General features: G+C 37.4%; 3 protein-coding genes across 8 annotated transcripts in view; 1 reads left to right on the top strand and 2 right to left on the bottom strand.

The window, feature by feature from the left end:
• MTLN (mitoregulin) overlaps positions 1-26,790 on the bottom strand; it is a 1,146,577-nt gene that overhangs the window by 57,778 nt on the left and 1,062,009 nt on the right. The gene's annotated exons all lie outside the window — the stretch shown is intronic.
• The window catches only part of NPHP1 (nephrocystin 1), a 364,586-nt gene that overhangs the window by 130,894 nt on the left and 206,902 nt on the right, over positions 1-26,790 (bottom strand). The gene's annotated exons all lie outside the window — the stretch shown is intronic.
• BUB1 (BUB1 mitotic checkpoint serine/threonine kinase) overlaps positions 1-26,790 on the top strand; it is a 40,990-nt gene that overhangs the window by 6,881 nt on the left and 7,319 nt on the right. Inside the window, exons 5-19 of the mRNA XM_050753005.1 lie at positions 780-823; positions 1,799-1,899; positions 3,463-3,515; positions 3,607-3,791; positions 4,875-5,026; positions 9,468-9,727; positions 11,252-11,310; positions 12,558-12,686; positions 12,780-12,890; positions 13,646-13,745; positions 14,666-14,747; positions 15,872-16,049; positions 18,267-18,354; positions 21,004-21,242; positions 22,396-22,539. Of these exons, the coding sequence (XP_050608962.1) occupies positions 780-823; positions 1,799-1,899; positions 3,463-3,515; positions 3,607-3,791; positions 4,875-5,026; positions 9,468-9,727; positions 11,252-11,310; positions 12,558-12,686; positions 12,780-12,890; positions 13,646-13,745; positions 14,666-14,747; positions 15,872-16,049; positions 18,267-18,354; positions 21,004-21,242; positions 22,396-22,539 (1,925 nt within the window). The remainder of the gene's footprint in view (positions 1-779; positions 824-1,798; positions 1,900-3,462; positions 3,516-3,606; positions 3,792-4,874; positions 5,027-9,467; positions 9,728-11,251; positions 11,311-12,557; positions 12,687-12,779; positions 12,891-13,645; positions 13,746-14,665; positions 14,748-15,871; positions 16,050-18,266; positions 18,355-21,003; positions 21,243-22,395; positions 22,540-26,790) is intronic.

The raw sequence follows: 26,790 nt of genomic DNA, 5'->3' as shown, positions 1-26,790 counted from the left end.
AAGCCTATCCATAACAGCAAAATATTTTTCCCCAAACCCTATTGTAAACATCTCTAAAGTCTTACTTCTTATAGAGCCTTATTCCATAATCATACCTAAGAAGACTAACAATAATTATTTAATATCACGTAATTTTCAGTCTTTCCTCATCATGTAAAATGGCTTCTTAACCATTGGTTTGTTTGACTTAAGAGCCAACGAGGCTTACCACTTGGTTGCTTTATAGCGTGCACTTTGGCTCGCATCGCTGAGAAATGTCAGGCGTGGGAATTGCACATTACTCGACAGGTAGAGTTGAAAATGAAATATGCCATGAAATGACATATTTGAGAACTTCTCACAGAGCGTGAACAATGATATGTCTGCCTTTCGAAGCAGTAATCTAAGTACTTTTGTACTTTCACTTCTTTCTTCCAAATATATTCATTATGTTCCAAATGTATAAAGTACCTAAAGTAGGAGTTCAAACATCGTGTGTTAGAACATTTGCAGACTTGACACATGGAGAAAGAGGGTGCATTTTTATCTGAATTTGAGAAATACTGACATAAACTAGGCAAAAGGAGGAAGTTTTGTAATACAGATAACGTACTGGATATAAAAATATTTCCAGAATTTTATTTTTTAATTTTGAAGCAACTCTAAAATTTAACTGTACATTCTCTCTTGACATCAGACTTTACCAGCTTATAATAAGTTGTCTATGGTATTTAGTTTTCACTCTAACAGCTGTGTACTGTTTTATAATCTATATTGATGTCTTTTCTGCTATCATTTAGGTTATTTCAGACACGCCGCACTGAAACCCATTTGTCAGCTCAAGGTAAAATCAGGCTGTCTAAAATGCCTGTTGTTGTCCATTTAGTCTTGGATTTGTACTAGTATTTTCTTTTCTTTAAAAAACAAACCTGGCTGGGCGTGGTGGCTCAGACCTGTAATCCCAGGACTTTGGGAGGCCAAGACGGGTGCATCACCTGAGGTCAGGAGTTCAAGACCAGCCTGGCCAACGTGGTGAAACCCCGTCTCTACTAAATACAAAAATTAGCCAAGTGTGGTGGTGGGCACCTGTAGTCCTGGCTACTCAGGAGGCTGAGGCAGGAGAATTGCTTGAGCTCAGGAGGCAGAGGTTGCAGTGAGCCGAGATCATGCCACTGTATTCCAGCCTGGGTGACAAAGTGAGACTCCGTCTCCACAAAAAAAAAAAAAAAAAAAAAAAGAAAACCCATCCAATTTTTAATGAAAACCAAATTGTACTCTCAGGTGACAGAGAAAGCATTCTGATCATCATAATCCCACTAAATAGCCCCAGAGAGCAGGGGCTTTGTCTTAGCATTTTAAAAGAGCAAACCTGCAAGAAAAGCTTGATAATGTCACTGTATTTCTAGGATTTTTTTTTTTAATTCAAAATTGACCAAAATACTTAATCTGGACTCCATCTATTTGTAATGGAATCAATGTGTTTAATGCAACTTTTAAAGAAATATAGCCATTTCTTTTTCTTAGAACTAAATATCACATTTCAGCAATAAGCATTGCCTATCCTATCTGGTTGTTTAAAATTACTAGTTAGGTTTTACATTTCTTTTGGGGACTTCCTGGCATTTTGAATTGGTCAGAAAATTGTGTAATACTTATTTTAAAAATGTTTTAGTTGCAATTTCTGAGACAGTGTAAATGAGTTGATTTACTTCTTATGATTCCTACTGGAAGGATCAGGGGAATTTATTATGTGTGATAATTTTACTTAATATGGTTTTACCCTTAATTTCTCCTTACTTTATTCTCTTTTCCCTCTTAGCTAGAACCTCAGAACCTCTGCATAATGTTCAGGTTTTAAACCAAATGATAACATCAAAATCAAATCCAGGAAATAACATGGCCTGCATTTCTAAGAATCAGGTAATAATGACATTTGTAGCTTGTGTGGAAACTGGGAATGGTATTTAATGGCCAGCCTGGCTGCCTTCTACATCCACTTTGACATCTCATTTCTTTGGTCTTTCATGGCTCTAACCTCCATGTCAGCCATCTGCTCCTGTGGCAACTTCCTGGGCCTGTTATTCTCCCCGACTCACCTCAAATACAATTTGTTGTCTAACCCAGGGGCCTTCACCACATAGCCTCCTGTCTTTACTCTCCCCACCAGCTTTTCCCTTACCAATGAGTGTCCTTCGCTCTGTTCTGCTGGCCTCTGCATAGGCTCTGGAAATCCCTACCTGGGATTGCACCCATCTGGGGGCTCCTGAGCCTGGCTTTCAAAACTCAGAGCCTCAAAGGTTGGTGCCTGTTACCTCAAGTAACAGGGAGGTCTCATACTTCCAGGCACTGGGACATGCTTCCAGTGTCCAATTCACTCTTGATGTTTTGTGTATCTCTTATGTTTCTAGGTTCACTCTTTAGTGCCAAAAGATAGTGATTTTAGACTTCTTTTCAGTCTCTTCAAACTTGGGACCTGGCTACCTCTAGCCTCCATCTCAGGAACTTCAAAAATACTATCTCAACAGATAGCAGATGCCATCAAGTGACATCTGTCAGTTTTCTGCCACCAACCAATAAATGTAACTGCATCCTTCCCTGTGAGAAAAGGTGGCCTTCTATCTGTGCTTGTCCTTATCCTCATCAAGATTTTTGCCCTGTGGAGATCTCGTCTGCCTCCATGGCGTATCAACATGGGAAAATGCTCAAGTCTCTTCTTCCCTCAGCCTCATGTTTCCCAACTATGTTTCCCATGTTACCCTCCACAGTACAACTTTCTTTCAAAGTTCATCAAGGACCTCCTTGAAGCAAAAGCCAATGGAAACGCCTCTGTTCTTAGGGTGTATGTACAGGTTTTATTAATGTAACACGTTCTTAGAAGTGGAATATGCATTCCTAACTTTGACAGGTAATGCAGCTTGTCCCAATTTACATTTTACATCCTATACTTGCTTGCCAGCCTCCTGACCTCCTGTTGCCCTGTCTAATCTCTAGACAGAGATGGGTCTTGATTGCAGTCCCAGTTCCCAGACCTAGCTCAGAGTGTGACATGGAAGTGTCTGGTAAATATTTGTTTAGTGAATGAATTTGAGAACTCTTGAGGGCAGAGTAGTGCCTGAGGAAAACTTTAATTAAAAAAAAAAAGTTTAACACAGCAGTTGGGAATGTCAGTCGCATAATGTTCAGACACTATGGTCTAGCTCCTAGACTATGAATTGAAGGGAAATAAACTATGGTTCTTCTCTACTGCTGAGTAGGACTTTATTAAAAAACAAAAAAGTCTTTCTTTGATTAAGTTGCAATAGTTATTGTGAGGTTGTGGATACAAAGTAAATCTTTTGATATTAATCATAATTTAAAATTACGTAAATCTTGGGATTAAGGTCCCTCTTCCCCTCAAGCATTTTCATATTGTTTTCTGAAGTAATTTGGGTGACGCTTTCTTCTCAGATAAGTGAATGCTGATGGTTGTTTTTTGTTTTTTAGGGTTCAGAGCTTTCTGGAGTGGTATCTTCAGCTTGTGATAAAGAGTCAAATATGCAAGTATAATCAGTGCATTAATCTAGTATTAGTTTCCTTTAAGTGCTCTTCAGTACATTGTTGTAAATAATGTATTTTCCCCCCTTATAGGGAACAAAGAGTGATCATGATTTCTAAATCAGAATATTCTGTGCACTCATCTTTGGCATCCAAAGCTGATGTTGAGCAGGTTGTTATGTATTGCAAGGAGAAGCTTATTCGTGGGGAATCAGAATTTTCCTTTGAAGAATTGAGAGCCCAGAAATACAATCAACGGAGAAAGCATGAGCAATGGGGTACTTGCAATCTTGTATTTTGAGTTATTCTTATGTCACCTAAAAAAATCCTCATCTCTGCGTAATTACTTTTTTATAGAATAATTGACTATGTTGAAAGACTGCAAAAGTCTTCATCTCATCCCATCAGAAGCCCGAAATCATTATTAACCCATTTTGCCTTTGCCCCGAGAGTACTACGCTGGCAGCGAGCTGCACCTTTTTTTTCTGAATTGAAAATTGCTTAACCACTAGTGTAGCAGCCAAGTTAGTCCAAGGACTAAATTGATGTCTTGGCAGCAAACTTATGGTTGAAAGAGTGCTAAATTAGATATACATACCACTGTCATCTTAGCTTTAGTGAAATAAATATTTTAAAATTTTTCAGTATTATCTGTATACAGTAATTCTAAACCCCTAGGTCAGTTATTTGAACCTTTATTCCACTCAGAACTTGTATACCATCTAAGTTATTTGGGCTGTAGCCATTCTAGGCCTTCCTTTTTTGTTCATTTTCATACTCAGTTGACAACAGAGAAGACAAGTCAGTTAACACAGAGGACTCATTTTGTGCTGGGCATAGATGCATTTTTCTTTCACATGCCATGACTGAAAGTCTTAAGCCAGACTCTTTGACTTGTCTGTGGCATGGCTCTGTTAACCAGTTGTTGGAAATGGGACTGACCACAGCATGCTTGAAGCCCTGATCAGTTAATGCACTTCACTTCTACTTAGAAAGTCTCTAGAAATTTTTATCTTTTAAAAACAAATAAAAACTTACTTTAAAATGATTTGGCAATCATGGTTGTTTACAAGAACAATCATGTATATGATGGTTAAAAAAATCTTTACTATTATACTGTGCTATTATTATTATTTTTTATCAGCATGTAGATTTTTTTTTTTAGTAATTTACATGCCCTGAACATACAGCAGCCAAGCTGTGGGCAGGTAAAAATTAAAAGGTAATACAAGTTTCGCTTCTAAAACCAAATATGAGAAAGACAAAAAAATCGGCCCCCTAAAATTTCCTCATTTTGCATGTATTCCTATGATGACCTGGATTTAAATTTTGCATGCACACCATTTTTATCTTTCCTAAAGTAAATGAAGACAGACATTATATGAAAAGGAAAGAAGCAAATGCTTTTGAAGAACAGCTATTAAAACAGAAAATGGATGAACTTCATAAGAAGTTACATCAGGTGGTGGAGACATCCCATGAGGAGCTGCCCGCTTCCCAGGAAAGGTCCGAGGTATGTTGTGCTCTTCATGACACGTCCTGTACCCAGCAGCAGGAATGGCAGTTTGATTTGTTCCTTTCTATGTGCTGTTTTAGAGTTAATTCTGATGTTAATTTAGCTAGTAACTTTCTGAAAGTCTAAAATAATTTGACACAGAAGTTCAAAAAGTAGAGTGAGAGTAGAAAGTTATAGAACAGAATGGTAGTATGTTTTACATGTTTGTGTGTATGTGTACATGTCTATACATTCATGTATTTATATATAGACCTTTTTCTGGTTTTTGTACAGTGACTATTGTGTAATGAATATTGGAGTATAGTACTCTCAATAATTTATCATTTAGATAAGTTTTTTGTTTGCCATTATTTCATCTTGGAAAAGGAGGTAAGTGATGAGTGTGTTAGAGCCACATATATTTTCTTAAAATTAGAAGTGAATGAAGGAGATTGGAAATAAACTCATTTAAGCTGTATAGTGGTTGCTTAATCTTTCATAGTATATGTCTGTCTATGACATAGGATACCATGAAGATAAAATAGTTTATTTTCTTACATATTTGGAAAGTATAAAAATATGTGACTATATGATGGTTTTTTAAAATAGCACATGAAATGTGTGTATATATGTATATATGAAGGAGAGCATTCATTTTTATATATGTATGTGTGTATGTATGCATATATACACACACACACACACACGCAAAAATTCTTTTTTTTTTTTAAATTTTTAGACAGGGTCTTTCTCTGTCACCCATGCTAGAGTGCAGTGGTATGATAACTGTTCATTGTATCCTCCATAGTAGCTGCGACCACATGCATGTACCACCACACCACCTAATTTTTTATTTTATTTTTTATAGAGATGGGGTCTCGCCATGTTGCCCAGCCTGGTGCCAAACTCCTGGGCTCAAGCGATCCTCTTGCCTCAGCCTCCCAAAGTGTTGTGATTACAGGTGTGAGCCACCACGTCTGGTCTGAATGTTCTCCTTTATTGCTAACTGCTGTAGTTTGTATTTTTCCAGACTGACTGTGTATGAAAACACATAAATATGAATACAATAGAATGTTCTACATAAATAAGACTTATTTTCTGCTTTTTCTACCTAACACCTCTGATAGATCTTTCACTACTATTGCATAGATATCTAGCTAATTCTACTTGCAGCATAGTCTTCTGTCATACCTTATAAAAGGGAGTGTATCATGTAGAAACTGTTAGAAGTCATGCTGCCTTTCAAGTGTATGTACCTAAAATGCTGTCAGTCTGCCCTCTATAAACTTAGGATTGTGCACTCACATTAATAGTGTGTAAAAGGACTTGTTTCTTGTACACATTTGGCTAACATTAACTATACTAAATCTTTTCAAGCACCTGATGTAGTTTCTTTAATTATAGGTGGATTTGGACATTTTTGGGATACATTTAGTGGCTGTTTAACTTTTTTTCCTTTAAATTGACTGGATGGCTTTGTCCATTTTTCTTTTGAGTCATTTCATTTTTTTCTGATTTATTTGTATTTCTTTTTTTGTATAATTTATATTTTCCCTGGATAGTCGTAAGAAATTATTAATAAATTGTTCTTCCTGGCTCCTTTCCTGTGGTATATTCCTGGTTCCCATGTCTTTATTTCTCCTTAATGTCCTCATTTTGAAGGCACACATTCTCCAATAGCTTATTTAAAAAACAAACAAACAAAAAAGAAGAAGCAACAGCAGCATGTTTGAGGGGTTAGTTTTTGAGGTCTTTTGCATGTCTAAAAGCATCTTTATTCTACCCTCACACTTGGTTGATAATTTGGTTGGGCACAGTGTTCTAGGAAGGAAATCACATTCACTCAAGAGTTTTTAAAGACACTCCTTCATTGTTTTTTGGCTTGCACTGTTGGTGTGGAAAAACCCCGAGTCCTTCTCATTCTTGGTTCTTTGAGATGATGTTTGTTTTTCTCTGGAGGGGTATAGGATCATTTTTCCCCGCTGTATTGTGACATAGTGATGTATCTGGTATTTATCTTTTCATCCATTATACTTAGTGCTTAAATGTTCTAGTTTTGCAACTCTGGGGAATTTTCTTAATATATATTTTTAGAGGTGGATATTTTTTCCTCATACTCTCTGTCAGGCTATCCTGGACTGGTCATTTAATTTTCTTAATTTTCTTAAATTTCACCGTTTTTTCTATCTTTGTCCTTTTTTCCCCCTAATTTTCTTTGAGATTGCCTTAATTTTCATGGCCATCTTATTAAATTCTTTTTTTTTTTTTTTGAGACGGAGTCTCGCTCTGTCGCCCAGGCTGGAGTGCAGTGGTGCAGTCTCGTCTCACTGCAAACTCTGCCTCCCGGGTTCACAACATTCTTCTGCCTCAGCCTCCCGAGTAGCTGGGACTACAGGCGTCTGCCACCACTCCCAGCTATTTTTTTTTTTTTTTTTTTTGTATTTTTAGTAGGGATGGGGTTTCACCGTGTTAGCCAGGATGTTCTCGATCTCCTGACCTCGTGATTTCCCCACCTTGGCCTCCCAAAGTGCTGGGATTACAGGCTTGAGCCACCACGCCCGGCCAGCATCTGCTTTTTAAACAGACTTTTACAATGTTCCTATCTTCAGCTCCACCTTTACTTCCATTCCCAGGTGTAGATTTCTGAACTTGTCTAGCAATTAGGGACACACCGCTCCTAGCCGCCTTCAACAGCTATGTTAAGTGTAGAATTCCTTCACTGTCATTTTGGTGAGATTTTTGGAGTATATCAAGCCACTGTCTTTAACTAGAAGCCTGCCTTTTTCAAACTTACTTCTCTGTATGAATAGCATCAGGTTATAATTTCCAAGTGGATTGCCTGTTGTCTCTAAATCATTTATTGATCTGCTCAGCCTTTCTCCATTGATTTAAAATATCTTTACCATGTACTAAATTTTCATGTATACAAGATCCAATTCTAAAATATCTATACCTTTGTTTTAGTCAGTAGATCTCTACTTGATCATTTCATAGATGTATTTACTACAACTTTCTTTTTTTTTGAAACGGAGTCTCCCACTATTTCCCAGGCTGGAGTGCAGTGGTGCGATCTCTGCTCACTGCAACCTCCGCTTCCTGGGTTCAAGTAATTCTCCTACCTCAGCCTCCCGAGTAGCTGGGATTACAGGCGCTGGCCAAGATGGCAGGCTAATTTTTTGTATTTTTAATAAAGATGAGGTTTCACTGTGTTGGCCAGGCTGATCTTGAACTCCTGACCTTGTGATCCACCTACCTCGGCCTCCAACTTTCTTACATGTTTTGGTATCTGGTGGAGAAAATCTCTGGTATTGTTCAGAATATTTCTTCAGAATTGAATATTATGATTATTTATAATCTTTACTAATTTGGTAGGTGAGAAAGTGGTGTCGGTTATCATTTTTGCTGACAAAGGAGGATGAGGTTTTTGTATTTTTTTCCATTAGTCTGTAAAATAACTATTCTTGCCCTAGATATTTGGTGGTGTTTGTTTGTTTGTGGTTTGAGGCAGGGTCTCACTCTGTCATCCAGGCTGGAATGCAGTGGTGCAATCTCGGCTCGCTGCAGCCTCCTCCTCCCAGGCTCAAGTGATCCTCCTGCCTCAGCTTCCTGAGTAGCTGGGACTACAGGCACTTGCCTCCATGTCCAGCTAATTTCTTGTATTTTGTGTAGAGACAGGGTTTTGCCATGTTGCTGAGCCTGGTCTCAAACTCTGGAGCTCAAGCAAACCACCAGCCTTGGTCTCCCAAAGTTCTGGGATTGAAAAGTTACAGGCTTGAGCCACCCATGCCTGGCTGGTGTTTTTCTTAACAATTTATAAGCATACTTTTATATGGTGAGAAATTAACTCATCTAACTTTGTAACACTAAAGCATACAATTACAATCTTATATTGATGTGAGTAGCAAAGCAAAGATTTTAAATTTAGAGCTTATTATCCTTCCTGTGGTGAGACAGGCTTTTGTGGCAGTTATTATTGCAATTTATATTTGTGTTTCCTATTCTTCAAAGTGAAAATGGCTACGAAAAGTATTTTATTTATTTTTTCCCGATTTCAAGTCCTATCTCATATACCAATCTAAGGGTATTTTAATGGGAGGAACACTATAATGAGCTTTTGATAACACTGATTTGTTGACCTTTTCCCAAAATTAAGTAAAGAGAAATAAGATAATACTTAAATGCTGATACAACTACAGAGACTTGTTATTTCAGTGGTTAGAAATTATGAGCTGCTAATGGTGTCTGTGGTTCAGAAGCTACAAAGCATCCGTTTTGTAGAGTGGTCTTTTTGTTGTTGACTGTACATTTCAGAATGCTTGAAGAAGGAGTATGGGGAAACGTCAAGGAAAAAGGAATCTACTGAAGACAGATGCCATGCTTTGAGAAGTTGTAATGCCTGATTAGTAGTAGTCTGGACTTCATGGTTTTGTTTTTGTTGTTTGTTTGTTCAACATGAAAGGTTAATCCAGCATGTATGGGGCCAAGTGTAGGCTCCCAGCAGGAACTGAGAGCTCCATGTCTTCCAGTCACCTATCAGCAGACACCAGTGAACATGGAAAAGAACCCAAGAGAGGCACCTCCTGTTGTTCCTCCTTTGGCAAATGCTATTTCTGCAGCTGTGGTGTCCCCAGCCACCAGCCAGAGCATTGCTCCTCCCGTTCCTTTGAAAGCCCAGACAGTAACAGACTCCGTGTTTGCAGTGGCCAGCAAAGATGCTGGGTAAGCTGAAGGTAGTCCTAGAGATGACAGTGATGTGAATGGCACTTGTCACCTTCTCTACATGACCTGCATTATCAGGAACAGTATGTAAAAGATGAATGACGTCTGCCTTTTATTTTTAGATAGGTATGTTGTTGAAAAAGCAAGTGGCAAAACATTGCTCCCAATCCTTTAGGCTTACTTATTCCATGCTTCTTTTAGAGTATTTATTTTATTTTATACGTTTGTGAATTAAAAATTTTCAATACTCTGAAAGTCAACAGTCACTTGGTAACTGAAGAATATACAGCTTTTAGGCTAAAATTGCCTTTGGTCACTGACTTTGAATACCTGCAGAGATCATAACTATCTAGACAATTACTTGACATGTATTCTCATATTCCTTCTGTCTTCCCATAGAGAGCAGTTTGGGATTAACACACATGATTCTGTCTCTCAAAATGTACCTCTGCATTGGAAGTTTTTACCCCAATTTTGAGGGATTTCTCCAGATTTCAGAAATTATAATTAATGTCATATCACTTTTTCAATTACCTCCAGTGATTTCGACTCTTTTAGCTCGTTTTTATAGGGATTTGTAAAATTAAAAATGCTTTGCATGTTTTACTTTATACCTTAACAGGGTTTATTAAGGGAACTCCAGCAATGTTAAATAGACACATTAGATCTACTACCCCAAGTGCACTTAAACTGATGTAAATGGCTTGCGTATCATTTTTTTCTTTCTTGATAACCATTACTTTTAAAGGCTGGAGGACATTGCACTGTGGCTGCTGGCTCATCACAGCAAAGGTGTCCTGCACAGCTGAGGCACACCAGTGCTTCTCCATGTCCTGACTCTGGTTAGCTGCCCGGAGCCGGGCTCAACTCTTTAACCTCTGTAATGAATGGGATCATTTGAATAGTCATAGGACTTTACCACGTATAGAGATGGTTCTTATTCCTATAATCACTGTGTCACACAAATGTTTACTACCTGGTCTTTTCTGTAAAAATTCTTTTCCTGAAATGGAACTCAAAGGAAAAAAAAAAAATTTTATTTACTTACACTGTAGACCCTAAGTGGTTCCATCTGTATTTTGACAGGCTTGTAATTATTGACTGATTTTTTTTTTCTTTCTATTATTTCTTGAGAGTTAGTTAAAAATTCTAATAGATCAAGCATTTTTTTTTTTTTTTTTTTTTTTTTGAGATGGAGTCTCTCTCTTGTTGCCCAGGCTGGAGTGCAATGGTGCGATCTTGGCTCACTGCAACCCTACCTTCCAGGTTCAAGTGATTTCTCCTGCCTCAGCCTCCCAAGTAGCTGGGATTACAGGTGCCTACCAGCACACCTGGCTAATTTTTTTGTATTTCTAGTAGAGGAGGGGTTTCACCATATTGGCCAGGCTGGTCTCAAACTCCTGACCTCAGGCGATCCGCCTGCCTTGGCCTCCCAAAGTGCTGGGATTACAGGCGTGAGCCACCGTGCCCAGCCTAGATCAAGCATTTTATTCTCTAGTGTGTCTCAAGAGTTTTCTCTTCCAGATGTGTGAATAAGAGTACTCATGAATTCAAGCCACAGAGTGGAGCAGAAATAAAAGAAGGTAATGTTTAATTATAATAAATGTGTTTCTGTCCATATTCCTCTATATCACTTAGAGGTGTGTTTTATGACTGTGGTTTATGAAGGCTTCAGGCCTTAATGAACCTGAGTGTTAGATTTCCTGTTCTTAGAGTATAGGTTATTTATCTGTGAGCCATTTCAAATAAATGTAGAAATCCACTTGTTAGTCACATCTTTTTAGTTTAACATTCTTTGGAAATGTAGTTTGTGAATACATTTCTAGTAAATTTCTCAGGAAATTAATCCAAAACAGAGTCATCTTTAGTATGTTAGGTAGGAAAGGTTATCAAAAGTTTAGTTAGAAGTGTTACACTGTTATTTGGTACTACTTTGTTGGAGGCATTTTCATAGAAGATAAGTTTTATAAATAATAAGACACACAGATTGGACTTTCACATCCCCCCTGTGTGACTGGGACATCTTTTTTCTGGACAGTTTGGTGAGGAGCAGGGCTGTTTGAAATAGCTGGAGGCTCATTAACTGAACCAAGACTTATTAAGCCTGCTCTGTAGGTGCCAGGCACTGTTATACATAGTTAGGGATGAAGTCATGAACAAAAAAATCTCCACGCACACAGAGGGGGAAAGAAATGTACTATTGGAGTTGTGGGGTTGAAATTTCAGAGAAGGTGATATTTAGGTAAAGGGCTGAAGTTAGGGAGCTTACCATGCCACTAGCTTGGGCAATCTTTTCAGGCAGGGGGAATATTAAGTGTTAAGCCCTCAAGCAGGAAAATCTCTGATATATTCCAAGCACAGCAAAGGGACCAATGTGGGGAGGTAAGCAGGGAGAGGAGGAAGGTGAGGCCTGATCAAACAGGACCCAGGCTGTGCAGGGCCTTGTATTCTATGCCTGACTGCAGTGGAATGAGATGGGAAGCCAGTCTTAAGATTTACATTGTGACAATGAACTTGGGATAGGATACAGTGGCACTAAGGGTATAATTTATGACAAAGTTGCTAATCTGGTACAATCTAGACCAAACACTCAATCTCTTTAAGCCTTCATTTCCTTTTCTGGAAAAGGATAATTTTCACCTTATTTACCTCATAGGACTATTATAAAGATAAAAATGAAATATATGAAAGCACTATAATACTGGAAATCATTAGTGATAATTTTTAACGATGACAAACTGGTTTAATTGTAACTTGCTTAAATTGTGTGTCTTTTAAGTTATTCTGATTTGCCTACTGATACCACATTTTGTCTCCATTTCTTTGCTAGGGTGTGATACACATAAGGTTGCCAACACAAGTTCTTTTCATACAACTCCTAACACATCACTGGGAATGGTTCAGGCAACGCCATCCAAAGTGCAGCCATCACCCACCGTGCACACAAAAGAAGCGTTAGGTAAACTATTTTATCTGAGTGTGTAGCACCTGATGACAAGTTAATGAAAGCTCTTTTGCAACCTTTTTACAGTTATTCTTTTTGTTCTTTAAGGTTTCATCATGAATATGTTTCAAGCTCCTACACTTCCTGATATTTCTGATGACAAAGATGAATGGCAATCTCTAGATCAAAATGAAGATGCATTTGAAGCCCAGTTTCAAAGTAATAACTATTTAAAAGCTACTAAGTGCATAGCATTATAGGTGGTTATCACAGAAAATGTCAGGAATTATATAAGAGGTGGCCCTGCCCTTGATTAGCTTGTCACATAAGGGCAGGGAATGCATGAAATAAAAATAAGACAGTTCTTGACAAGGTACTCAATGTGTGTGATAGATTTGCTTGATTAAAGGAAAAAAAAGAATAGTGCTAAAGAAGGACAAAACCCCTATGGGTAAGAAGGGCTGAGTACTCAAGGTGTGACTTGAGCCTTCACTGGTAGAGGAATGGCTGGGGCAGAGTGTTAGAGGAGGCTGGCAGCTAGCCCACATTTGTTTAGAGTCAGGGGATTCATGCTAGAAGCCAGAGATCATGATAAAGATAAGTAGGAGCCAATTAGACTTAGGAGGACTTGAAATGTAAAACTCAGAGGTTAATTCTTTCTTGAAGGAAATGGAAAACACCCTGAGAGCTTTTATTGAGTGAGCCAGGTGACAATAGTAGTGATTTAGGAGAATGATTAACACCTTGCTGATATGTGGCAGGGACTCCCGACCTGGGACTTGAGTACAAAACCCTGTTACCATACTTAAGTCACTTCATCTCACTATAGTGCTTTATTGCCTAGTATTTGAAAAGCTGGTATTAGTTATTTTCTGTCAGCTGTTACTCCTTTTTCTTATTTGTAGTTGAAGTGTAACGTAAAGGATGTTTTTTCCTAGTACAATAATTAGATGCTATTTTTTATTATATTGCAGAAAATGTAAGATCATCTGGGGCTTGGGGAGTCAATAAGATTATCTCTTCTTTGTCGTCTGCTTTTCATGTGTTTGAAGATGGAAACAAAGAAAATTATGGGTAAAAAAAAATACCATCTAGTTAATGGGTTGCAGCAGTTTTCTCTGGGACCAGAGGTGGTGGGGTGGTGAGGAGAGAATGTGAACTGCTAATCACATGGTCAAATGAGCCTTTTGACCACGCGACCGGGGGGGTGTTGCCAAAGTTCTCCAGATCTACAGTACTGCAGGAGTTCCAAGAGAGCAGGCCTCCCATAGCCAAAGCATGTGTTGAAAAAGGAAAACAGTGATGAACTAGCAGAGAACTGAGGTTTCTGTGGATTTGAAATCATATTAGGTGTGAATGAATTCACCAGTACAGGTATCCATACATGCTCTGTTTATATTTGCAGCACTGATAAAGTAGACAAGGAAGTGGCTTATACTGGGTATTGCTGCAGATAATGTGTTTTAAGGCTAAGGGATATTACATTAGAGAGCTTTTACCTCGGGGTAGAGAGGGGTCACTCCAGGAATTTTCGTTGTTAAAAGTTTGAACCATGGAAAGAGAGGTGTCAGTGTGAACTAAAGGTTTTATGGTATTTAAGAAATTCATAGTGAGGTAGAAAGGAGAAAGGGCATGGCTAGCTGTCAGAGAGGAATTCCATAGCTAGACAAGTGCTGAAAATTAAAAAAATATGTTGGCATCCATGACTTTCCACTGGCCATGGCCTTAATTCATTTTTGGCTTCTAAAAGTTGAGTGACAGAAATTTCTGTATTTTCCACCCTCACTTAAGACCTATCATTATAGGTCTACTTTTATAAGTCAAGTTAATTCAGTTACACTCAGTGTTGCTAGAACTGCTATAAAAGCAAGGAATATCTATATAAATATTAACTCATTAAATAGGATAAGTAGAGAACTTTTCTAATGGTCAAGTGATACCATTTATTTCCTTAGCATATTTTACTATTTATAATTTAGCAAATCTTTCCTTAGATTACCACAGCCTAAAAATAAACCCACAGGAGCCAGGACCTTTGGAGAACGCTCTGTCAGCAGACTTCCTTCAAAACCAAAGGTAAGCAAACCTGTTTTATCTATGAAATGGGTCCTACAACCCCATCCACTTTATTCTACCAAATGATTATGCCGGTCAGAGGATATTGTGTATGAGAAACTGTGCTGAAAAATATGAAACATAGGAAGAATATGTTTCTTTTAGGACATTATGTAATAATTATTCAAGAAGAAATAGGGTATTTTCCAAGTGTACTACCAAAATTATTTATTAATATTAATTACTATGGCGGTTTCACATTTATCCACATATTCTTTGAATTTTTTCCTCCAGTTTAATTCATCTCCATTTGAGTGTGGCTAGATTTGGTGACTTGCTTCAGACAAAAAGGAAAGGGAAAGGGAAAATTAGATTACAGTAGGGAAACATGGCAGATTCTGCCTAACCATGTGATTTGGTCATGTTGGCAGGAATCAGTCATGTTGACAGCAGATATCCGCTAATAGGATGTAATGAGAAGAACACTTCACCTCTGATATCCTTTCCCAAAATCTGTAACCCCAGTCTAATCATGAGAAAACATCAAATAAGCCCAAACTGTGTAGGGACATTCTACACAGTTTCTGACTAGTGTTCAAAAGTGTCAGTACAAGAAAAACTAGGAAAGGCCAATAGACAATGACAGACTCAGACTCAAGGAGGCTAAGAACACTTGACAACTAAAGGTGACATGGGATCCTGGATTGCATCCCTGAACAGAAGAGGCACATTAGTGGGAAAAAAAGGTGAAATCCAAATACTCTACAGTTAATAGTACTATTTCGTTTTTACAAATGTGCCACGGTTCTATAAGAAGTTGACATTAGAGGAAGCTTGGTGAGGAGGGTATGTGGAAATTCTGTGCTATCTTTGTAACTCTTCTGTAAATGACAACTTTTTCAAATTAAAAAATATATATAAAATTTGAAAACAAAAATGTGGCTCTTGCTGTAATGTAACTCCACTGATTTTCCAGTTCTGGGGAAAAGAACTGAACCATGATACTGTGGGCTGTGTTAGCCAGGGGTTGACATCTGTTTCTTCTTTAATTCCTATTTCTTTGGATCGTAAAGTGTTAATGAGTAAGGTTTCAGGGACAAAAGAGGGCGATTGCTGCTTTTTTTTCATTTCATGTTCTGTTATAGGAGGAAGTGCCTCATGCTGAAGAGTTTTTGGATGATTCAACCGTATGGGGTATTCGCTGCAACAAAACCCTGGCACCCAGTCCTAAGAGCCCAGGAGACTTCACATCTGCTGCACAACTTGCGTCTACACCATTCCACAAGCTTCCAGCGGAGTCAGTGCAGATTTTAGAAGATAAAGGTGTGTGTTACACTATTTTAGTGTTTGTCTTCTGCCAACTTTGATTCTTTCCGTTTTCTTCATGAAGTTTGATTCTTATAGTTTTCTTCATGAAAATTCCACATGGGAACTTGAGAATCATAAAGAAGAAACTTAAAATCTGTTCATTGTATTTTTGCTCATAGGTTTTTTTTCCTTTGGCATATTGTCGTCCTAAAGTCTATGTATTTTTAAAGTATAATAGCTTAGATTATAGGTAGAATGGGAGAAAAATCTATAGAAGCATTTAAAGGAAATAAGGTCCAACCCATTGTGTAGATAGAACATGTTTATTTTGTTTCATAGCAAACAAAACAGCCACTACAGACAGATTAAATTATTTGAATGCTAAAAATAATGAACATTTATATTTTCTAATTTAATAAGAGTAACAGCCAATTTTAGTCCTAGATGTGTGTCTACACACATATATGTCAACTTTATTAGACATATAGCCAAGTATGATAGTCAGAAAGTCTTATTTTTCTTACTTTTAGTGATCTGACTTTAAGAAAGTAATGATAAAACTCACAAGTAGTCCTTATTTCTACCCTGTTTCAAATCTGTCACCCTATATATTTAAAAGTTCATCATATATCTGAATTGAATCCTAATATATGACATTGTCATTGAGCACAGATAATTCTTAACTATTTATTAAGTACCAACCTACAAACTAGATAGTCCTCTCAGAGGATTGGTTCCAGGAACCCCTGCAGATACCAAAATCCAGGTGGATGCTCAAGTTGCATAGTTGACCCTGCAGAACCTGTGGATACGGAACCTGTGGATAGAGAGGACTGACTGTATGCTAACTGTATCATTGCTCACACTTTTAAAATACAGCAATTGTTTACCAAAGCAATAATAGAAGAGCTGCCAAAGAATTTCACTTCACTGGATGGAAGCATATTTTAATGTGGGTTCTGAGCCTATAGACCTAAACATTTTTGACCAAGGATTTCTTAGAGTGTTAATCCAATATAATACGTTTCTTTTCTGAATCTTAAAGGAGAGGTCAGTTGAAACTTTGACAATTGCCAAGCACCATCACAAGCTTGCCTTTAATTTAAAAAAAAAAAAAGATTAAAGCCTTTTCCATCCAGGAAAGGTAGTTTAATGAGTCTAAAGAATCTTTCAAAAAGTCAATATTGGCTATTCTTAGAGTATTTGCCACTTTGGCTCTATAAACAGAAACTAATGTTCTAGTGCTAAAAAGTAATAACACCTGTTCAGTGAAGGAATATCTGATAAAATGTAATCCAATATACTTGGCTGTGTACAGTATTACAATCACTTGGTAGAAGTTTATTCTGTATTTCTGCCCTACCTAGTTTATCTATCTATAGATTTTTTTTTTTTTTTAATTATAGGGAGTAATAAATATTGCCAGGTTGCTTTCTGATTTAAACACAAAATCGTTTCAATAAATTAAATGCTAATTTAGTCAATCAACTAATTGACTACAACATGTTAAAGTGAAAGACACAAAATCTCTGCCCTACAGAAACATTGTAGCCTTTTACTCTCCATGTTCTTGTCTCCAGGTTCTCCTGAAGCTGGGTGTAGCCCTGCCATCCATACCAGTAACTTCTCATGGTCTGGTCATCCTGTCCACAATGGACTTGCCACTCTCTCGACCCCTTTTTTCTTGAAGGATTGTTAGGGATTAGATGTAGAGTTGAAATGCTCACATATATTAGTAGTAGATTTTATTTGTTTGCTTGTTTTTAAGAGATACGGTCTTGCTATGTTGCCCAGGCTGAGTGCAGTGCAGCCTCAAACTCCTGGGCTCAAGTGATCCTCCCACCTCAGCCTCTTGAGCAGCTAGGGCTACAGGCTCCTACCACCACATCTAGTTAATTTTAAAAAGTTATTTTAGGGATAGGGTCTCGCTATGTTGCTCAGCCTTGCCTCAAACTACTGGCCTCAAGTCAAGTGATCCTCCCACCTCAGCCTCACAAAGCACTGGGATATAGGCATGAGCCACTGTACCTGGCCAGTAGTGGATTTTTTAAAGTGATTTTTTTCCTCCCGTTTTTGGAATCTTATTATACATTTTACAATGGAACACTATTTTGAAATCATAATGCAAGTCAGTGTCAAAAGAAATCCTAGACTTTGTAACCATATCAAATGGTGTGTGTTGTGCACGCATGTGCATCTAACGTATCTGTCTCTAATTTTTGAATCTTTCAGAAAATGTGATAGCAAAACAGTGCACCCATGTGACTTTGGATTCTTGTGAAGAAAACATGGTGGTGCCTCCAAAGGATAAAAAATTCAGGTATTGTGAGGGTTTATTTGGTTCTGTCATTCTTGTCATTTCCATTCTAACATTGCTTACCATTTCCATTCTAGCTGTGCCTTTTAGGCTGTAATAGAATACCTAATTTTAGCCTTAAAAGCTGATACAGATTTTATGGACTAGTAACTTTAAGTCAGAAGGTACTCTCCGTGAATATACATACAACAGTGAACCTAAGCACTTGATATATCAGGCCAGTGCTTGATGAGGAAACATCAGAGAAACCCAAGTTGAAGGACATTCTACAGCATACCTGGCCAGTACTCCTCAAAACTGTCAAGGTCTCAGGAAACTAGGAAAGACTAAGAAACTGTCACAGATGAAAGAAGAGTAAAGAGACATAACAACTAAATGCAACATGGTACCCAGGACTAGATCCTGAAGCAGAAGTTCCTTAGTGAAAAGAGTGGTGAAATTGAATGATGTCTACAGTTTAGTTAATAGTAACAGAGCAAATGTTGGTTTATTAGTTTTGACAAAGGTACCATTGTAATAGGAAATGATAATCTTGGCAGAAATTGAGGGGTACACAGGAATTCTCTATTATCTTTGCAACATTTCTTTATACCTAAGATTATTACAAAAAAAGTATAGTTGAAAAAAGTTTACAACAGGAAAATGTGACAAGTGAAAATAGCAGTGTATGAAATTGCATGTCTAAATTTATTTGTATAAAAATACATACTTCAGTATGTTTAGGTAGATATTTGGGTGTGTGTGTGTAGATATATGTGCAGTCAGTTCTCATTATTCACTGTAATTCTATAGAGTCACCACACTATAGAGTTTGTTCACACAAACACTGAATTAGTGAATACTGAATATTCTTAAAGGGAATACAGACAGCATGCTGCAAGCCTCTGATAACAACATTTTGTTGAAAAACACCTTATGTATTATATATTGTCAATTCATTAACATTGAATTCATGTCCAGCAACACTGACTTACATCTAAATAAAGCTTATCTAATACACATATTTTCACAGGTTTCTAGTGCTTAGAACATTAGAGAGCACTTCAGCACTATACTTTGGGACCATTTTCAATACCAAAATCATCAAGAAAAAGCACAAAGACACAAAAATTGTGGCACTAAGTATAGCTCGAAAAGGATGCTTGTTTACAGTATGAGAGCTGGAACAGGAAGGCTGAGTGACACCTTGTTCAACCTTAGCTGAGAACATGTATGTTAGGTGGCTCAATTTTTCACCGCTCTGCATATATGTAAATGACTGAAAAATCACTGTATTGATTTGAAGCTTACAAATAAATTTTAGCATGCAGGTGAATTCACAAATATGAAATCCATGAATAATAAGGATCAACTGTATACTGTGTGTGTGTGTGTGTGTGCATGTGTACACGTATGGATGTAAGTGTACACATATACATCCATATACAGTCATGCAGTTGCTTAACAACTGGGATACATTCTGAGAAATGCGTCCTTAGGCAATTTCATTGTTGTGTGAACATCAGAGTGTACTTACATGAACTTAGATGGTTTGATTAGTTTACTACACACTTAGGCTATAAGGTATAACCTGTGGCTTGTAGGCTACAAACATGTACAGCATGTTACTGTATTGAATACTGAGTGGCGTAAGAATTTGTGAATGTAAACATAGAGAAGATACAGTAAAAATACCGTGTAAAAGATAAAAATGGTGTTCTGTATAGGGCACTTCCCATGAATGGAGCTTGCAGGACTGAAGTTGCTCTGGGTGAGTCAGTGAGTGAGTGAGTGGTGAGTGAACATGAGGGACTAGGACATTACTGTATACTGCTGTAGACTTTAGAAACACTATAGTTAGGCTACACTAAATTTATAAAAAAAAAAAAACTTTTTCTTCAGTAATAAATTAGCCTTAGCTTACTGTGCCTTTTTTACTTTAAAAACTTAAAAACTTTTATCTTTTTGACTTTAGTGATAACACTTAGCTTAAAAAACAAACACATTGTACAGCTATACAAAAATATTTTTTCTTTATATCATTCTATAAGCATTTAAAAAAATATTTTTTTTCACTTTTTAAACTTTTTTGGTTAAAAACGACCACACAAACATACACATTAGCTGAGACCTACACACCTAGGGTCAGGATCATCAGACATCACTGGGAGACCAGAGATTTTCTGCTCCATTATGATCCTATGGGGCCACCACTGCACATGCTGTTCTCTGAATTGTTATTATGCAGCACGTGACTGTATATATGGAAGTATACTAGAGTGTTGTATTGTGATTGACATTTTCTGTTTGTTTCAATGTTATAAAAGGAGCCATTTTTGGAATAAAGTTAAATATTCAGTCTTGATGATAGTAGTGTCACATAGATGCAGCTTGGAGAAATAAACCCACTCCTACTAAATTTCCTACTAAAGAATATCCCATGTATTACCTCGCCTATTTATCTAATACAACCATATCTTGATTTTATTCTGTTCATATTGTACTAGCTGTATATTTTCATAGATTTGTCTAAAAATGCTTTAATCAACTTTTAGTCTGTGAGGCTATTGTGAAATGTCATTTCTAGAACGAGAAGGGACTTTTATGTGACTGAATCTAACAGATTTCTAATCATGCGGTGTTTTGGTTTCTTTATTCCTTTCACACGTCCAGTCCAATTCAAGAGAAAAGCCCAGAACAGGCCTTCTCGTCTCACATGTATTCAGCATCGTTACTCCGTCTGAGCCAGCCTGCTGCAGGTGGGGTACTTACCTGTGAGGCAGAGTTGGGCGTTGAGGCTTGCAGACTCACAGACACTGATGCTGCCACTGCAGAAGATCCACCAGATGCTATTGCTGGGCTCCAAGCAGAACGGATGCAGATGAGTTCACCTGGGAATGCTGATGCTCCAAGTACGAACACTCACTCTTTGTTATGCCCTTGAATCAGGACAGTAGCGTGGGGAAAGCTGTCCCATCAAAGAAACCCACAGTGGGACTTGAATGTCATTGAGTCATTGAGTTCAGACAAGACTTGCATAATGCATCACAATGGAGTAACAGTAGCATACTTGAAGGGCAAATCAATCTATTTTAATTTTAGAAGGTATCAAAATAACTACTGTTAGAAGAGGGAATTAGAATTTGACAGCCTGCTATGTGCAAGGCATTTAATCTAATACTATTATATTTTACATTTTACAGAAAAGTAAACTGAGGCTCAAGGTTAAAGAGAACCCCCTCCCCCTCACCATGTTACACATAAACAGTCTGGCATAGTGGTTAAGAGCACAGAGTCTGGAGATGGACTGACTATGTTCTAGCTCCCTCACTTAAGTAGTCACGTGATCTTGACCGAGCCCATTTCAATTTTCCGTATCCCTCTTTTCTGTAGAGTTGAGCTGATGCTAGTACCTACCTTAGAGGCTTATTGTAAGAACCAGTTAAATTAAAGTACTGAGAACAGTGTTCTGCGTGTGCTTAGCACTGAGTGAGTGTTAACCATGTTGGATTAGTATTTGATAACTGCCACTAATATAATTTTTTGTAACATTCCAGGTTGGAGAGAAAGCTTTTTCTTACTTTTAGAAATTATTTCTCTTTTGTGGACCCAAAGTATATCTCATATATGCAAATTGCAGATAGGTAGTATAAGTTTTATGGATGTAAGTGGAAAAGCGATTAAATAATATGTGTTTATCTGAGCACATTAGAATTAACTAATGTCCACATCTGCCCTTAAGACATGTATCCCCAATTGTGTTAAAGATAGAATCTAGCCGTTCAGTTGAGTGGAGAAAATGTACCTAGAGTTGATTCCCTTTGTCACAACTGAATATTGATCCAAACTTGTAGATATAAAATGGCAAATAATAAACTGCAGAGCTACCAATTTTGATTTTTAAAAATAGTTCTTTTTAATTTTGAATCAATGCTCTTAAAAGTATAAGGCTTTGAAAGCTTATTTAGTAAATATCTCTACTCACTTTGTCTACAATTTATTTGGTAAAGTTCTCGAGTTCTAAATTCATGTTCCTTTTTTTGTTGTTGTTCTCATTCCTTTAAGACTTCATTGTTGGGAACCCATGGGATGATAAGCTGATTTTCAAACTTTTATCTGGGCTTTCTAAACCAGTGAGTTCCTATCCAAATACTTTTGAATGGCAATGTAAACTTCCAGCCATCAAACCCAAGACTGAATTTCAATTGGGTAAGAATTATTTGGATAATATAATTTTAAATTCTTGTTTGTCTATGAGAAGTTGATGGTAACTTGTGTTTGTATGTGTGTGAGATTCTCCTATTTGCCCCCCTACCTCCAGTAGGGAGTTGTATCTGTAATACTAAACTGAATATTTTGTTAAGCCATGATTGTAGGATTGTGCTTGCTGTTGGGACTATAACTCCTATAGCTCATAGAGGGCAATTTGCCAATATCTATTAAAATTAAAAATGCATGTACTTTTAAACCCAGCTATCCACTTTTAAGAATTTCCCATAGATATTATTATATACTTCTGTAGTAAAATACTATAGTAATATTGGCAACAGAACAAGAAAGCTCACTCTGTACTGATAGGGAATGAGTTCCAAAACATACCATACTGTTAAATGAAAAGGGCAGAGCCGTATGTATTATATGCCACAATTAAAATGGTTAGCCGTAGGTGGGAGTGGGAAACAATGGGAGCAAGACTTCACAATATTCACAATATTAAAAAATTTAAAATTTTTTAATGAATAGACTTTAAGAGAAGTTTTAAGCTTACAGAAAAATCCAGCATAAAGTACATATTCCTACTTCCCCATATACACACACAGATTTTCCTGTTATTAACATCTTGCATGAGTGTGGTACATTTGTTAAAATTAAGCCAATGTTGATGCATTATTAACTAAAGTGCTAGTTTACATTAGGGTTCACTCTTTGGGTTGTATATTCTGTGGGGTTTGACAAATGCAGTACAATGACATGTATCCATCATTACAGTATCACACAGAATCGTTTCCTCATCCTAAAAATCCCCTGTGTCTCACCTATTCATCCCCTCCTCCTTGTCCCCCAACCCCTGGCAATCACTGATTGTTTTGCTGTCTGTGTAGTTTTGCCTTTTCCATAATGTCATATAGTTGGAGTCATATAGAAAGTTGGCATCTTTTACTTAGCAATATGCATTTAAGGTTCCCCTGTGTCATTTCGTGATCCGATAGCTTTTTTTAAATCACTGAATAATGTTTATTGCATGAACATACCACACAGTTAAACCTTTCTGCTCATCTAATGAAAGAGATCTTGGTTACTTCCACGTTTTGGCAATTATGAATAAAGTTGCTGTAAACATCAGTATGCAAGTTTTTGTGTGGACATAAGTTTTCAACTCATAAGTTGGGTAAATACGAAGGAGCGTAATTGCAGGGTTATATGATGAGCGTATGTTTACTTTTGTAAGAAACTTCCAAGGTGGCTGTACCATTTAGCATTCCCACCAACAGTGAATGAAAGCACCAACAGTGAACTGAGAGTTCCCCAGTCTTGCCCTCATTAGGTGGTTGTCAGCATTTTGGGTTTTAGCCATTCTGATAGGTGAATAGTGATATCTCAATCTTGTTATAAGTTTCAATTCCCTGAAGACATACGGTGTTGAATATTTTTTCATATGCTTATTTGCCATCAGTATATCTTCTTCAGTGAGATGTCTATCCAGATCTTTTGTCCATTTTCTAATTGGTTGGTTGGTTTCTTATTGTTGCCTTGTTCCTGATCTTAGGGCGAAAGCATCTACATAGTTTATTACCTATAAATATGATTTTAGCTGCAGGTTTTTGGTACATGTTCTTTGTCAGAAAGTATCTATTCCTAGTTTGCTGAGAGGGTTTTTTTTTTTTTTTTTTTTTAATCATAAGTGGGTGTTGGATTTTATTTTCATGCTCCTTTCAATATTTTCTGCATTTATTGATATGATTATATGATTCTTCTTTGTTGATGTGATGGATTTCATTAATTGAAATTAACTAATTAATTAAGTGTTGAACTAGCTTTGTATACCTGGGATAAATTGCACTTGGCTGTCATAGTGTATAATTCTTTTTATGTGTTGTTGGATTGGATTTACTTACAATTCTTTTTATACATTGTTGGATTGGATTTACTAATATTTTGCTGAAGATGTTTGTATCCATGTTCATGAGAGGTACTGGTCTATAGTATTCCTTTCTTGTAAGATCTTTATCTGGTCTTGGTGTCAGGGAAATGCTGGCCCCTTAGAGCCCCTTAGAATGAGATAGGAAGTATTCCCTCTGCTTCTTTCATCTGCAAGAGATTGTTGAGAATTGATATAATTTCTTCCTCAAATGTTTGAAGAATTCACTAGTGAACCCATCTGAGCCTAGTGCTTCCCGTTTCGGAAGGTTATCAGTTACTGATTCCATTTCTTTAACAGCTATAGGACTGTTCAGATTATCTATGTCTCTTTTGTGAGCTTTGGTAGATTGCGTCTTTCAAGGAATTTGTTCATTTCATCTCAGTTCTCATTTGTGGATATGGCATTCCACTGTTGATTTCTACTGTAATATTTATTTCTTTTATTCTGCTTACTTTAGTTTTAATTTGCTCTTTTTTCTAGTTTCTTAAGGTAGAATCTCATTGATTTTTAGATCTTCTTTTCTAATGTATGTATTTAGTGCTACAAATTTTCCTTTACTGCATCCCACAAATTTTGGTAAACTGTATTTGCATTTTCATTTGGTTCAAAATATTTTAAAATATCTCTTGAGACTTCTTTGACCAATGTGGTATTCAGAATTATGGTTAATCTCCAAGTATTTGGGGGACTTTACAACTGTCTTTCATACTGTGTATGATTTCTGTTCTTTTAAATTTGGTAAAATGTGTTTTATGGCCCAGAATGTTATCTATTTTGGTGAATATTCCATGTGAGCTTGAGAAGAATGTATATTCTTCTGTTATTAGATGAAGTATTCCATAAATGTCAATTAGATCCAATTGATTGATGCTACTATTCAGTTCAACCATGTTTTTACTGCTGATTTCCTGCCTGCTTTATCTGCCCCTTCTCATCTCTCCCTGTCCCTCCCCTCCCCTCCCCTCTGCTCTCCTCCCCTCCCCTTCTTTTCTTTTCCTTCTTTGTTGAAACAGGGTATCACTCTGTCATCCAGACTGGAGTGCAGTAGCACAATCTTGGCTCACTGCAACCTCAAACTGGATTCAAGCAGTCCTTTGGCCCCAGCTTCCTGAGTAGTTAGGACTACAGTCATGCACCACAACATGCAGCTTTTTTTTTTTTTTTTTTTTTTTGGCAGAGATAGGGTTCTCGCTATGTTGCCCAGGTCTTGAACTACTGACCTCAATCAATCTTTTTGTCTTGGCCTCCCAAAGTGCTGGGATTACAGGTGTGAGCCACCACACCCAGTTGATCTGTCCATTTCTGATGGAAGGGTGTTGAAGTCGCCAACTATAATAGTGAATTCATCTTTTTCTCCTTGCAGTTCTATTAGTTTTTGGTAACTTTTGACTCACATATTTTGCTACTTTCTTGTTAGGCTTATACCCATTATGTCTTCTTAGAGAATTAATCCCTTTAACATTATATAATGCAGGCCAGGCACAGTGACTCACACCTGTAATCCAGCACTTTGGGAGGCCAAGGCAATAGGATCAACTGAGGCCAGGAGTTTGAGACAAGTCTGGGCAATGCAGTGAGGCCTCGTCTCTACAAAAAATTTTTTAGAAAATTAACCAGGCATGGCAACATGTACCTATAAGTCCCAGCTACTTGGGAGGTTGAGGCTGGAGGATCACTTGAGCACAGGAGTTCAGATTAGCCAGGGAACATAGCAAGACCTTGTACACACACACACACACACACACACACACACACACACACACACACACACACACACACACACACACGTAATGCCCTTTTCTATGCTGATAATTGTTTTGCTCTGAAGTCTGCTCTATCAGAAATGAATATAGCTATTACACTTTCTTTTGTTAGTGTTAGCATGGTATATCTTTTTCTATTCCTTTACTTATTTATTTTTTTTTTTGAGAAGGTCTCTCACTCTATCGCTCAGGCTGGAGTGCAGTGCCATGATCTTGGCTCACTGCAACCTCTGCCTCCTGGGTTCAAGTGATTCTCCTGTCTCAGCCTCCTGAGTAGCTGGGACTACAGGCGCACACCACCACGCCCAGCTAATTTTTGTATTTTTTTTTTTAGAGACGGGGTTTCACCATATTGGTCAGGCTGGTCTCAAACTCCTGACCTCAACTGATCCACCTTCCTTGGCCTCCCAAAATGCTGGGATTACAAGTGTGAGCCACTGCGCCCGGCCTTATCCCTTTACTTTTCATCTGTCTTGGTATTTAAAGTGTCTTTGTTTTGATTGGTATATTTAGATCATTGATATTTAAAGTGATTGTTGATATAATTGGATTGTC

This window comes from Macaca thibetana, chromosome 13, assembly GCF_024542745.1.
Source record: "Macaca thibetana thibetana isolate TM-01 chromosome 13, ASM2454274v1, whole genome shotgun sequence".
Lineage (NCBI taxonomy): Eukaryota > Metazoa > Chordata > Mammalia > Primates > Cercopithecidae > Macaca > Macaca thibetana.
Note: the sequence above shows the minus strand (reverse complement) of the source record. Positions and strands in the feature narration are given on the sequence as shown.